Consider the following 14,999-nt stretch of genomic DNA (forward strand, 5'->3'; position numbering starts at 1 on the left):
CTGCTACGGTAGTGACAGCACCAGATAAAACTTCCAACTAGTTGAGCTGTCTCTGTCAGACTTAATGAAAAATCAGCATAATGATGTTGGATAGTGCTTGCTAATTTTAGCCAGGTAGAATGGGTTAGTTTTCTCAAAACACAATACTGTGGACTATCACTAAAAGAAATATTGGGATGCATCCCTTCTTATGTGTTGAATAAAGAACAAAAGCTAAATTAACCATTAAGGCAGGAAAACTTACTTTTCGGTTCATCAAAGCTACAAAGTGAAGTCATTCCTGTTCCCAACAGGAAGAAACCGTGTTCTCAAGATGAAACTTAATTTAAGGACACAAATGTCACACAGAATTGTAAGCAAGACTCACTCTTGCCTAACATAAAACAATCCAGCCATAGCAATGTGCCTGGTCACATCATATTTAGAAGAGAAATAAGAGACACTTGACACAGCAAATTAAAACAAACAAACAAGCAAATTACTACAAATGTGCAAGGAGGAATCGTGTGAGCTCCTAACTTCAACTCCCAAATGAGGCTGCCACTTGTTACCTGAAATCAGAAAAATGGTACATTGTTCTCTCCCTGCTCAGGACACCCTGCTGCCATAGAAACTTTAGCTAACGAAAAAGTTTTCATTTGCAAAGTTCTTATAATAAAATTTTGATAAAAAAATAAAAGTAACAGGAATTCATCAGTCATGGTGGCCCATACCTATGATCTCAGCACTTGGGAGGCAGAGGCAAGAGGATCAGGAGTTCAAGACCAGCCTTGGTTACCATAGCTAGACCCAAGAAGCTAGCTTAGTGAGCAAAGGTGCTATAATGCACAGGCCCGGTGACCTGAGCTCAATTCTAGGAACCCACATACAAAGCTGGATGCCATCAGAACAGCAATAGGAAGAAAAGAGACACTGCCTCAAAACAGTGTGCCAGGAGAGGACCAACTCCTGAAGAATTCTCCTCTAAGCTAACAAGAGGAACATGTCACATGTGCACCTCAGGGCACACACATGCCCATGCACACACATGTATGCACAGACAGATAAATAAGAAAAACAGGAAAATAACACCCTTATAGTTCACCCTCTCACTATTAGCATTTCTTCTTAAAAATATTAATCTTTTTGAAAACTGTCTTTATTTTATGTGTATTCATGTTTTGCCTGCATGTCTGTATACACCTGTACCATGAGAGTTACTGGAGCCGGCAGAGCCAGAAGAATGCTTTGGATCCCCTGAAACTTGAGTTACAGGTGGCTGTGAGCTGCCATGTGGGTGCTGGGAACAGGTCCTGGAAGAGCAGCCATTACTCCTACCTGATGAGGCATCTCTCTAGTCCCTCCTTCTGATATTTTAAAATCTACACATACATGCATATGTGCATTTTGAAAAAAATTATAAACTATCCTCATTGACTTTTAGAAGCAATATTTGTCTGTGTACTTATCTGTTATATAGTGTCAGTCAGCTTATCTAGTCATTCTCTTTTGGACTTGTATTCATTTCTGTCCTACATGGAATGTTCTAGACCATCTTTGTCTAAGTTAGTGACTAATTACTTTTTAATTAAATCAATATTGTGTGTGCGTGTGTGTGTGTGTGTGTGTGTGTGTGTGTGTGTGTGTGTGTGTGTGTGTGCATGGTTAGGAGGGAGGTTGCATGTGTCACAGTAAACACATGGAGATCAGAGAACAACATTGTGAAGTCATCTCTCTCCATCCACCCTTGCATAGCTTCCAGAATCAAACACAGGCAGGCAAGTGAGGCAAGTGCCTTTACCGCCGGAGCCACCTCACTAACCCTATTAATTTCTTCAAATCAGCTGCCAGCTTTGGAATTATTTGATCAAGATTTTCATGACCTCACGTTGCCAGCTGCTTCCAGAAGCATCATCATTGAGCATATTTCTCCAATACTAGCCTAAAGATGTTTGAAATTTTGTTTAATAGTGGAAAAGTAACATCTTAGATTACAAGAAAAGTATACTTTTATTTTGTTTTACAAAGTTGCCAATGAAGCTGGCAGAATTCACAAACAGCAGAACCTGGAATCCACAGAAAGTTGGAGATCTGGTCAGAGGAAGGAGAACAGCGACCCTGTCCTGAACTTGGGGACACAGGGCCCTGACTGGGCAGGCCAAGTCTGACATAGGTCAGATGTAGCTGGATTAGCTTCTCTACCAAGCACTGTGAGGCAGTGACCTTTGGGAAAGAGATGGCAGTAGAGTTGTTGAACCAGCTGTCCCAGGGCAAGCCACTTCCAAATGATAAAAATAAGCACTTGGGAACTGCGTCAGATTTGACGGCAATCAGAAATACTTTTAAGGAAACCATTGGGCTCAAGAGCACAACCAGTGATGCTGCAGGTTCAACAGAAGGCTCCTTAATAATTAAACACAACTTGAGCATCCATATTGCCATTCACCCACATTTAATGCAACCAGCTTTGAAAACCTTGCTGAAAAGTGTGTGTGGCTTTCTTTGGATTCCAGATTAGTAAAACTTACCAAATACCAAAACACCAGTTGGTTTTGTTTTGAAAAAATTGTTCCCTTAAGTTAAGCAAACCCAAGACAGACTCCTGCAGTTTAAATAATTTTCACTACTTCCACCAAAAAGATAAAAAAAAAAAAAATCTGCCATTAATGTTTTCCCCTTGACTCCTGACTTTAAATTGGAAACAAATATTCTGGCATTCACCATTTTTGTGTCATCATTTAACTCATTCTGGTGTGACTGTTTCTGTCACAATTTTAGCTAATAAAAACTGACAGCTCAGTTTCAAGTGTTACCTCACTAGCAAAGTGTTGCCCTGTCTCTAAATTACACAGTGGTCATCCTGGTAGAACAGTTACACTGAAGCAAACTCCTGCTAGGAAACACTCCTTGAGGTATTTCCAAAAAGGTCAAGAGTGATCAGAAACTGCAACCAAGGTTAAAAACAGCAGGTCCAAACCCAGAAGGGTAGGTGTCAGAAGGAAACAAAACTAGTAAGTGAGGGTGTCAACTCAGAACTCTGGAAGAGACAGGAGCATTCAGACCATGGTATCCATTGTTCCTCACAGTCAAAGCCGGGAACATGGATGTGTGTAGGGAGGGGGTGAGGTGAGCCAGAGAGTGGGTGATTTTAAGATGGAACTAAGTAAGAAAGACAGCCATGGGAACACAGAGCATGCCCTGTGTGTAACCTGGGCAGCCTACCTCATTATTTCAAACCTGTTTGGTTATGATTGTATCTTATGTATGAGCCATGTGATCCTCACTTGCTTACTTCTCTCTGTCTCCTCTCCCATTCCCGGTAATTATCAGACATGCAGTGTCCCTTTCAATGGGGCTTTTGGGATGGAGGAGAAATGGTGTCAAAACACAAATTTCTTTTCTTTTTCTCTTTTTTTGTTTGTTTGTTTGTTTGTTTGTTTGTTTGTTTTGAGATAGGGTTTCTCTGTGGCTTTGGAGCTGTACTGGAACTAGCTCTTATAGGCCAGCTGGTCTTGAACTCACAGAGATCCGCCTGCCTCTGCCTTCCAAGTGCTGGGATGAAAGGCGAAAAACACAAATTTCAATCAGGTAAGACGAGTAATTTCAAGAGACCTATTGTCCAACAGAGTGACTGCAGTTAACGCCAACACACTGTAGGTATGCTCTACCTGAAAATAGTTGAGTACGTTTTTAAACTGTTCTAGTCTATCCCCCCCCCCAAATTAAGTACATGAGGTGATACATGTGTTAAATAGCTTGATTTCTCCTTTCCAAACTGTATACAAATCATTGTGTACCATAAGTAAATATAATTTGAATTGTTGATTTTAAAAATGCATCTTAAAAACTGGGACTTGAGGTGACTGGTGACATTAGCATTCATTGTCTCTGGGAAAGTATAAAACTCAGTGCAGAAAGGGCAATGGGGGAAGTTATGAGAGAAGCGGGCTGTGGGTCTGCCACTGTCAAGCCAGAACAGTCTTCCCTTCTGCACAGAAATAAACCTTTGCCCACATTCATTAAACAATCTACGTCTCCCAAGCCATCTCACATTTGTTTTGCTAGGGTTTTCCAAGAAAGAAAGAGAGCAAGCCTGGTGACAAGGGACATTTGCTAGGCATTGGGAGTCAAGAGAGGGGTGAGAAAAGCAGGTGTATGAGCTGAATGCCCTGTCTCTTCAAAATCTCTATGTTGAAATTCTCAACCCCAAGGTAACAGTGTCAGGAAGTGAGGCTTTAAAGCGACTGTCACAGAGCATAGCCTTCATGAATAGGATGAATGCCTGTGATGACTAATCTTCATTATCAACTGGACTGGATTTTAAGTCCTTTGGGAAGAGCACTGCTGGGTGTGTCTGTGAGCTCAAAGTTTAAGTGAGAAGGGGAGGCCCACACTGAATGTGGGTGGAACAATGCTGGGGCTGGAGTTCCAGGTTAGAGAAAAGGGGAATGTGAGAATGTTTGGTTCATCTCTCTCTGCTTCCTGATTGTGGCTGCAACATGGTCAGTCCTCACACCCAGGCTACAGCTCAGAGCTGGTCCTGCTACCTTGCCCTCCCTGCCCCTAGAGGCTGAACCCTCAGACTACAACCCCCAAATAAGCACTTGCGCCCTTATAATTCTTTACCAGGTGCCTAAGTCTATCAATGTGTTGGCTCTCCCAACCCCAGAACTATGAGAAATGTATTTCTGTTGTTCAGAAGCCACCAGTCTATGGTGGTGTAAGAAACAGTGGGCTAAGATGGCAGGGCTGGCCACTGGTTTGCTGCCACATGGGGCTTGGTGGGGCTTGCACTGAGGAGCACTGGTGTGTCTGAAGAGCACATCTCTAGATAAAGTTTCCAATTTTTACTTTGTTTGTTTGTTTATGGTGCGTATGCATGAAGAGGCAGGCGGCACATGCTATGATGTCCATGTGGAGGTCAAAGGACAAGTTCATGGGGTTGATTCTCACCTCACACCTTTCCATTGCTCTGGGGGTTAAATTCAGGTCATCAAGCTTGCACAACAAACACCTTTACTCTCTGAGCCATATCTCCAGCCCAAGTGTCCAGACTTTAAAGGGAGAAACCATTCAAGGGTAAATATATGGCCACCTTCCTATGGAGCTGCAGGGTGGGATCGCACGTAAAACCACACAACAAGCAAGCAGGATCCTTCCAAAGACAGAATCTTTATCTAACCATCCATCCAAGAGCTTTATTAAGCATATTGTTCATTTCTGCATTTCTTCTTTTCCCTCCCTCCCCTTCTTCCTTCTTTCTCTGGTGTTAGGGATTAAATCCAGGGCCACTGAGCTACACCCCAGCCCTGACATCTTGTTGTTTTGGTCTATTCTTGCATTTTAAAAGTTTCTCTACTTTTTAAACTTTTATTTTTTCTGTATAAATACACACACACACACACACACACACACACACATATATATATATATATATATATATATATATATATATATATATATATTGTGTATGTGTCTAGGTATGGGCAAATACATGCCATAGTGTGTGTGTGTGTGTGTGTGTGTGTGTGTGGTCAGAGGACAACCTTAAGTGTCAGTCCTTGCCTTCCACCTACTTTGAGACTGGGTCTCTTTGTTGTTTGTTGCTGTGCTGCGTGTGCCAGGCTATCTGGCTTTTGAGTCTCCATGGACTCTCAGGTCACCACCACTTATTTTGCTGTAGGAACATCGGGATTACAGGAGTACACTACCATGCCTACCTTGTATGAGTCCAGGGATTCAAACTCAGGTCTCTATGCATAACAAGCACTTTATCCACTGAGTTATCTATGCATCTTTAGTTTCAGTTCTACTATTGTAAGCATCAGTACTCGTGACCCACAGAAACAAAAGTATACAAGTTCTCTGAAGTCCTTAACGATTTTAAGAGTACAAAGGAACCAGAAGTTTGAATTGGAAGACAATTTTCTAACGGCAAGGACCTTGTTTACTGTTTCATGCAGAGCTTGTTTATTGTGTACATGCATAGCTCTCAGCACTCTGCCTCACAAATGGGTCACATTCAGTTAACACTAGCTAAACAAGTGCAGACTGAAAGTACTTTGAGAAAGAGAAAGCAAACTGCTGGGTGTGGCCGGCACTTGAGATAAAGAGGTGGGAAGATCAGGCAGGGTTTGTGGTTGTCCTCAACTACACAGTGAATTGAAGGCCAGCCTGATCTACATGATATCCTGCTGCAAACAATAAGAGTGTAAGAGTTAGAATCTAAGACAGCGTGTGTTTTCCTTCGGTTGCTTCTGATGGATTACTGGCATTGACTAAAAACAGGCCCTTTCTACGTACCGTGAGTGTGTGTGTAACCCATTTGACGATATGGGTTGTAAATGCCTCCTCACTTGGCCAACATCCCAAGTTTCCATTAATGAGCTAATTCCCACCTGCTCACTCTTCTCCATGAAGCCAGTGAATGTCTGGCAGACCAGATGGCCCCTTGGCTGTGGCCTGACAGAACGAAACTTTGCACTTTATTGAACAGTAAAGCAAAGTGACTCCCACAGCTAAGAACCCTCCTACAACTCTATTTCTTTTCATGTAAATGTGACAGGTAATGGCAGTATTAGTAGCAATGTCCTCAGTCAGAACTCCCTGCCTGTTTATAGCTCTGAGTCCTCCCTGGGTAGACAGCCAATCACTTGCAAAGAAGAAACCGAGAAATGCTCATGCCCCTGGGAGGTTCGGCAGTTGGAAAGCCACTCCAGGTGTGGGAAGCCCCAGCCAGGTCAGTAAACAGCCTGGGCACCATGAGTAAGCAAAGGAAGCTGGATTCCTTCTGCCTTCCCAGTTTCTATCATATTCTCAAGACACCTGACAGGGCCATTTGTAACCCCAGTTTCAAAGAGCTTCCCCTTGCAGCTTTATTGAAAGAAAAACAGAAGTCCTCTTGCTTGAAAGGCTCAGCTCCTTAAAGTATGCCCCCTTCTCCCATAACAAGACGTGGCAGACAGCAGGATTATCGGAAAACAGTGTAGCATGGGGCCAGGTGAGAAGTAGTCACAGCATTCATTATCCAATCCACAGTATTTCGGAGGAAGAGGCTGCTTCCTTATTCCAGAGTAACAAGTACTCATAAACCAGGCTGGACAATCCTAGGAAATGGAATGTGGTCATCCTGAATGTGGGAAAACAGTCAATGTCTGGCACTCCTACCTCTCCCCTGGGCTTTAGACAAGCCACTTGACTCCCGGAAGGAGAAATAACAAAGCGATCTCAGTGGTTTGTTTGTTTGTTGTTGTTGTTTTTAATAAAACCAAAACAAAAGACTTAGACTAAGAGTCTAAGTCTTCTCAACTTTGGACAGAGACTCTGTCTCATTTACTGTTATACTTGGAGCTCTTAGTACTAAGTACTGATCCCTCCTTCCTGGTATGGGACTTGAATCTAGGACCTTCACCATGCCAATCAAGCATTCTACTACAGAGTCATAGCCCCAGCTCCATGTTCTTTGAATGGTGGTAACTAGGGAAATGAGGTCAATATGCAAGAAAAGGTCCTTAGAGATTATATTAATTGCTGGAGGTGTAGTGCAGTGATAGCTTGTTCAGTGTGTTCTAGGACCCCAGCAAGGAAGAAAATTAATTTATCATGCACCAACAATGTAGTAGGCTTTATGCTAGGTATCAAAGTGATGGACTAGGCTATGGAATAAATACAAGTCAAGTAAAGTCCTTCTGGGCTCTCTGAGGGAAAAAAAGTGGTTTGTTCATTTGTGTTTATTTTTTGAGACAGAGTCTCATTCAGCTCTGGTCAGGTTTGACCTTCCTATATGGCTAAGGATAACTTTAAACTCTGATCTTCTTGCTTCCCCCTCCTAAGTGCTGGTTTGACAGTGCAATCACGACACCTGATTCTCAAGGAAAACAGTCTGCAGGTCTCTGCAGATCTGTCTTCGGAAAGCCTCAAATGCTTGCCAAAGGATTTGTTGATGCTTTAGCACCCCCAGGGAGTGTATGGAGGCTGAAGAAGAGCAAGATGCTTCTACACCTCATCTGCAAACAAGAACTGAACCAGTGACTACACGGTGTCCCAGGATAAGGCATGCCTGGGTCCCTTAACAGTCGCTCCTTTGAAACTACCCTGACTTTTGCCCTTTCAGCCCTCTGAAATCCTTTGGTTGAAGAAACTCTTTGTTCTAGTTACTTTTCTGTTGCTGTGATAAGACTCTGACGAAAAGGAATGGATTTGTTTGGCATATATTTCCATATCACAGTCCATCATTGAGGGAAGTTGGGGGAAGAACCCAAGGCAGGAACCTGGAACAGAAACTAGAGCAGAGAGCATGCAGAAACACTGCTTACTGGTATGCTGAGGTGGTGTGAAGAGGTATGGCCCCCATAGACTCATGTGTTTGAGGCATATGGAGTGGCAATATTAGGAGGTGTGACCCCGTTGGAGTAGGTGTGGCCTTGTTGGAGGAAGTGTCAGCTGTGGAAGAGGGTTTTGGGGGTTTCATATATGTTCAAGTCACACCCAGTGGGACAGTCTCTCCCTGCTGCCAGTGGATCAAGATGTAGAACTCACAGTTCCTTCTGCAGCACCATGTTTGCCTGCACACTGCCATGCTTCCCACTATGATAAAAATGGACTAAACCTCTGAAACGGTAAGCCAGCCCCAATTACATGTTTTCCTGTAAGAGTTGCTATGATCATGGTGTCTCTCACAACAAGAGAAACCCTAACTAAGACACAGGCCATCCAGGGATACATAATGAGACCCCCCCCCTCTCTCTCTCTCTCTCTCACACACACACACACACACACACACACACACACACACACACACGCTTCAAGATGTATTGTGAAGTTCTGGATAAAACACAGGCTCTACCTTCAAAGACCCTGCTCAGCTGCAGCCTGACTGTCCCTTGCATCCCCTCTATCTCCCATAAAAACCCCCAAGATGGACCACTGAGATGCTGATCCTAATTTCTTCAAGACTGGCTTTGAATAAACTTGATTACTTCCAACCAACACTTGTGTTTAAATTTTGCTCGTGCCAAGCAGCAGGCAACTGGGATATTTAGTTCCAATAACCACTCTATCCACTATATTCACTAACCGGATATACGGGGCTATATGTGTGACTACACTGTGTACACGTCCACACACATGGGGATGATGGAGGTCAATGTTGAATCTCTTCTTCAACCAAGTCTCTTTATCTGTTTGATTGAGACAGGGTCTCTCACTGAGTCTAGAACTCACTGATTGGCCAGACTTGCTGGCCAGAAGCCCCAGAGATCTGCCTTCAGAATGCTGGGGTTACAGGTGCATGCTACCTATTCAGCCTTTTATGTGGATGCAGATCTCTGGTCCCTGTGCTTGTGTGGCAAACACTTTATTTTACTAAGCCATCTCCACATCTCCGATCAATTTGTATAGCAATTATCTTACTAAGTTCCCTCAATTGGCTAAACTGGTGCGTTTGAATTTCCACCTTTTCTCCATTCCTCTTTTTCATGTTATACAAGTTGGGGCACAGAACATTTTCAAAGGAAAACAGTTAAGAATTGGCATATCTGAGTGGCTTATATTACAACTACATTAAAGTCAACTTATGAGTCAATCACCCCATAGAAATACTATTGGAAATAATGATGGCTGCCACGTAGTGATCTCCCAGTCCTTGTGAGATGTCTAAGCGCTCTATACTTAGCCTGCAGGATCCAGGTTTTATGAGGCCTGAAGCAGAAGGCTTTGGAAGGACCTGTGTAAGCAAGCAAAGGACCCAAGCTTATATATACTTCATGAGCTTCATGGAAATACATCTGGCTTTTTGGGTTTTTTTTGGGGGGGAGGGGTACAGGGCTATATGTATGACTACATGTGCACATGTCCACATGCATGTGGCTGCTCAGGGTGGCTTACATTTCCCATCTCTGTTTGCACAAGGAATGAAATTGAGGCTTAGAGAAGTTAAGTGACTTGCCCAAGGTTAAAGGTGAAGAGCAGCACATTTAGGATTTGAACACAGGGTGTACGATTTGTAGTTTCATACATTTTCACTGTGTGGTTTCTAATAAAAACACAACTGCTATCATTCCTTTAAACACTGACTATATGGGAGGGGCATACTTTTTCTTAGAAACTCTTATAATGTTTCCACATACCTCGGTCATTATTGTCAGTGCCTACAGACAAGGAAACATGAATACAAATATTATAGGCTGGAGGTGAAGAGTGTTTGTCTAGCATGCAAGAAACTCTGGTATGATCATAGCATTGCATAAATCAGGTGTGGCAAAGCACACCTGTCACCCCAGCACTCAGGACAGGAAGGCAGGAGGGTCAGGAGTTCAAAGGTCATTCTCAGCTCTGTAGTGAGTTTGAGGCCAGCCTGGGCTACATGAGGCTCCCTCCCCTCAAAAGAAAAAAAAATAAAGATTAACAGAGCCAGGTGTGGTAGTACATACTTGTGATCCCAGCACCTGGGAGTCTGAGACAGGGGCTGTGTGCTCAAGGACCAGCCTGAGCTACATAGTCAGACAATGTGGGAAAAGGAAAAACTACAAGAAAGATTCAACAAGTAGTCCCCGATGACTCAGCTGTTCCACACAAAGTCAACATCCATTCCCTGCACTTCTCATCTATCTGTGCAATCCTTCCTGGTCTTTCCCTCCAGCTGGTGAGCCCCTATAGGTTGCCTAGGCAAGTGCACACTGGTAACCTCTAGTTGACTTAAGACATCCTCAGAACCATCTGCTGAAGCTAACCCATTTCCTTCCCACCAGACACCACAGGGCACACTGCTCTGTATCTGTGGTCTGTCGTGAAGGTCTGTAAGTCTTCTCTACTGTAACTTATCAGTCAGGTCGCTTCCCACTTGTGGCCGACAGAAACTCAGGTCCTATGTCGCTGCCTCCCACATACTCCTCCGTGGATGAAACCGAATTCAAAAGAATCAGGAGTGGTTACAGCTGGGGTGCTGAGAGAACCACTTATCCTGTCAGACCCTTCTCCCCCCCCCAAAAAAAAATTGTAAAAATATCCTGACTTTTGTATCTTTTAGCTCAAGCCACCAAAGCAAGAGTCTAAGACTAGCCATGAGTTTGGATGTGGAGCATAGAGAAAGGGTTTGTTTTTGCCCTTGAACACACAGGCTCGCTGGGGGCGGGGGCGGGACGGGGGGGGGGGACGGGGGGGACACGGACGGTCTTTGAGAAGCTTACACAGTGGGCCTGGTCTTCTCTTGGCTACGCCATCTAATTAAAACTGGAAGGGAGCTTTGCCTTGATACTTTAAAAGAAAGTCTTTATTGCCAGATTCCAAGTAACTGGTTACTGGTGGAAATCTGTTTAGGGACTTCACCTACGGCCATTTGGAATAACTGGAGTATTCTGGTTTCCAGCAGACCAAGCCTAAGCTTTTGTACCTGGGTGACAGCAATACCGATCAGCAGAGCATTATGTATAGGTATGCCAATGAGAACACTACTCTAGTGATTTATTTGTGTATCTAATTATTTTTAAAGGCAAGAGTGATCCTAGTAACTCTCTCCTGTTCCTCTTTCCACTGTGTTTGGTGAATGTGGGTGAAAGGGTATAAGAAAAGACAGGGCGGTCTCAGGATGGAGTCTTCCACATGACCAGCTTTGCAGCCCCAATCATCTACTCTGAGAGACAGGCCAGATCCTTTAAGGAGCCTAAAGGCACCCACCCCCCCAACTAACGTCTGAGAAGAGCAAGGATGAAACAGAGACAAGGAGACAAGGCTGACTGCTAGACACAAAGCCGCTAAGCGCCGACTGTGATGGGTAAAATGTCACCCACCCTAGCCTGTTTGCCAACTGCCTTGCCCTACCCTGGCCAGGAAGTCAAGAACACAATAGACCTCTCACCGGTTTCTCATCATCAGCCCCACTCCACTTCAAAGGCCGGGCGGACAGCCAGCAAAACCTGCCTCTTCTGCGGTGCTTTTATGCATTTCTGTTTCTTCGTGAAGTGCACGGAAAACAGGGCTCAACATAGACTAGGCTCGTAGAGGAGTAGGGAGAAATGCAAGGCTTTCTTAAAAGTCAAGATCTGAAAACTTACGGGTTATTTAAAGGGAACAGTCACCTCAAGCCTCCTGCATCCTGCCAAGCCTGGGACACAGGGCCAAACAAGGGCTGTGTTCTGCAGGGTCAGCACCAGCACGACTCTCCCCACACAAGAGTCCGCAGTAGGAGGATGGCCCGGAACGACACGCGTGCGCGAACGAACACACACACACACACACACACACACACACACACACACACACAACACACACACACACACACACACACACACACACACACACACAGTGCCTGCCTCACCTTCTCGATCGTCTGGTCCACCGCCTTCTGGAAGACTCGAGCCACCAGCAGCGTGACACTAGCCACCAGCAGCAGCAGGGACAGTGTCCCCGCCGTGTAGAAGCAACATCTGCCCATACTGCGCGAGGCTCACGGGTCGGGCCCGCGACCTAACTGCGAGCGGGAAAGAGAGGCCGCCAAGGCCTCGCAGTAGCCACCAGAAGCCCCGAGGCCCTGCGGCTCCCGCGCCCTCCCGGTGCCGGTTCAGCCGCCGCCCGCGCGGTGCGCCCAGCTCTGGAGTGCGCGCCAGGCGAGCGCGGGGTGGGCACGGCCCTCGGAGCACCGACCGGCGGGATCGCGGCTGCCGGGGCCGCCTGCGTTTTGCTTTCTTGAGGTGAAGCCGCCTGGGAGGTGCAGGGGGCGCGCAGAGCGGTGACGCGGACCGGTGGGGCTTGCCAGTAACCCGCAGCAGTGGCGGCGGCAGCGGCAGCGGCAGCGGCGGGCGACTGCGCTGGGGAAGCGGGCGGGGCCAGGCGGAGGCCACCAGTCATGTGCCCTGCAGCGGCTCCAGCGATTCGGCGGGCGCTGTGCCTGCAACCTCTCCCTGCAGGCGGCGCGGTCGTCCCGGGAACTGACTCGCCCTTCCCGGTTCGCTCATCTGCTTTCTTTATGGGGCGGATCCGTGCTGCAGGCCTACTATGGGCCAAGCTTGGGTAACTCGGATGGACATGCCGTTTGCCTTGCTCCAGGGGAGCTCCGGGGTTCGTTGGAAGATTTTAGCGCAGTGTAACGAGTGCTTTTGCAAGCTGCATGCTAATCTGTGCCAGCAGGGACATTTACCCTCGTTGGGTTGAACCTGGTCTCCAAGAAAACGTATGAGTGTGTCCCCAAGAAAGGGAGAAGGCGTTTCACGACCGAGGGCAAAGGCAATAGGAGTGAAAGAAAAAACCCTGGAAGGCAAGAAGTGCTTTCCTGTTGAGTAGGCTCATGTGTATTGGGTATTTGGTGCCAAGCCCTCAGAGACCAGATTTGGAAGGCTCTCTGAGTCCTAATGAAGGGCGTTAGCAGAGAAGGAAGTTTGACAGGTGTTTATTATCTTCTTTGGTTGCCATTTTGCCCAGGTACCGCGACCAGGGCATGCACAAGAGCTCAGTAAATGTTAGTTGAATGAGGGTTAGTTCCGTGCCTGGCCTTTAGTAGTACAGACACACACACACACACACACACACACACACACACACACACACACACACACACACACACACACACACACACACACACACACACACACACACACAAGCGGTTAGCTATCCCAGTTCTCCAGAGTCCACGCCAGAGAAAAGTGCTGTACAGGTTTATAAGGGGAACCGGAACTGGGATGCCGCGGTGATTTTCGATGATGAGAAGAGGCAGCACGGAAGGCTGGGTGGAAAGAAGTGCCTGGCACTGTACTGCAAGTTTGGCAAAGCCATGGGAGGAGGGTGGTCCTTGAGCCAAATTGGCATGTCCCAAAATTCTGACACATCACAGATGCAGGCCTGCCTTAAATGTCCCTGTTGTGCTTAGTCGGCTGACTGGGAGCAACCTTGAGAAGTAGGTCATTAGCGACCCGGAGCTAAATACCAGGGGATAGATTTCAGTAGTGCCCAGCAACTGAGACTGTCATCAGTCACTAATGCCATCTGCAGGGAAGATCCGGGAGGAATTTTTTTTTCTTTTTTTTTTTTTTCTTTTTTGCCAGTCTGTTCACCTTATCACTAAGAATTCAATCAACCAGGATGCAAAGCACTCAAATGAAAGTCACACTGTTGCCGATGGACTATGCAGTGAGTCATACTCAGGACCTTTGCACCTGCACAGATTTCTTTTCTTGTTACAGTTCCCTAAACAATAGTGTAACTATTTCTGCAGCATTGCTTTGTACTAAGGGTTGTAAGCGACCTAAAAATTGAGGCAGAAGGAAAGATGTGTGTAGGTTTTTTGCACACACCTTACAGTTTCTCTCCCTTTTATTCTTTTACTTTTTCTAAGCTGTTTTTGTTTCTTTTGTTTATTTTTTTTCCAATTTTAAGAAAGGATTTCATGTATCCCAGCCTGGCCTCAATCTTGCTACACAGGAGAATGATGAACTAATCTTCTTGCCTCTACTTGTAAACCACTTGTGAATACAAATACAGGTATTCACTGGTTCTGGTTTAGGATGTCCTGGGGATCAAACCCAGGGTTTCTGGCTCACTAGGCAAGCACTCTACCTACTGCAGTTATGGGGGTTATGTCCCCTATCCCTATTATACCATCGTCTATTAAGGGATTGGGGCATCTACAGAAGCCCTAGACCCTATCTGTTATGGATTCTGGAGAACAGTGAATCACTTCACAGCTCCAACCAGTTGCTGAGTGGCAGCAGCTCCTGACTGATGCAAGATGCAGGGCCACTAGCTTCCAAAGCCCTTACTATTTCTATTCTGTGACTGCTGAGAGTAGGGCTGGGATAAGAGGCTTTGCTGAGGAGTTGGTGAGGTGGAGTAGTGGCATAAGAATGGTGACAGGCTCTTTATCACTTCTATTGAGAGGAACTGACGCTTCCTTCTCCTTTTGGTTTATGGCAGACACCATGGTTTGTTAGACCAATAGAACACAGTAGGAATGACTGCATCTGGGAGCAGCTGCTTCCGATTTCTGCTGTCTAAACTTTTGAGACTGTCACATGGATTGCCTGGAACTCTAT

General features: G+C 45.7%; 1 protein-coding gene across 1 annotated transcript in view; it reads right to left on the bottom strand.

Moving 5' to 3' along the window:
* Window positions 1-12,441, bottom strand: part of Scarb2 (scavenger receptor class B member 2) — a 54,186-nt gene extending 41,745 nt beyond the window's left edge. Inside the window, exon 1 of the mRNA XM_027388426.2 lies at window positions 12,293-12,441. Within this exon, the coding sequence (XP_027244227.1) occupies window positions 12,293-12,409 (117 nt within the window). The 5' untranslated portion in view covers window positions 12,410-12,441. The remainder of the gene's footprint in view (window positions 1-12,292) is intronic.
* Between the last annotated feature and the right edge of the window lie 2,558 nt (window positions 12,442-14,999).

This window comes from Cricetulus griseus, assembly GCF_003668045.3.
Source record: "Cricetulus griseus strain 17A/GY chromosome 1 unlocalized genomic scaffold, alternate assembly CriGri-PICRH-1.0 chr1_1, whole genome shotgun sequence".
Lineage (NCBI taxonomy): Eukaryota > Metazoa > Chordata > Mammalia > Rodentia > Cricetidae > Cricetulus > Cricetulus griseus.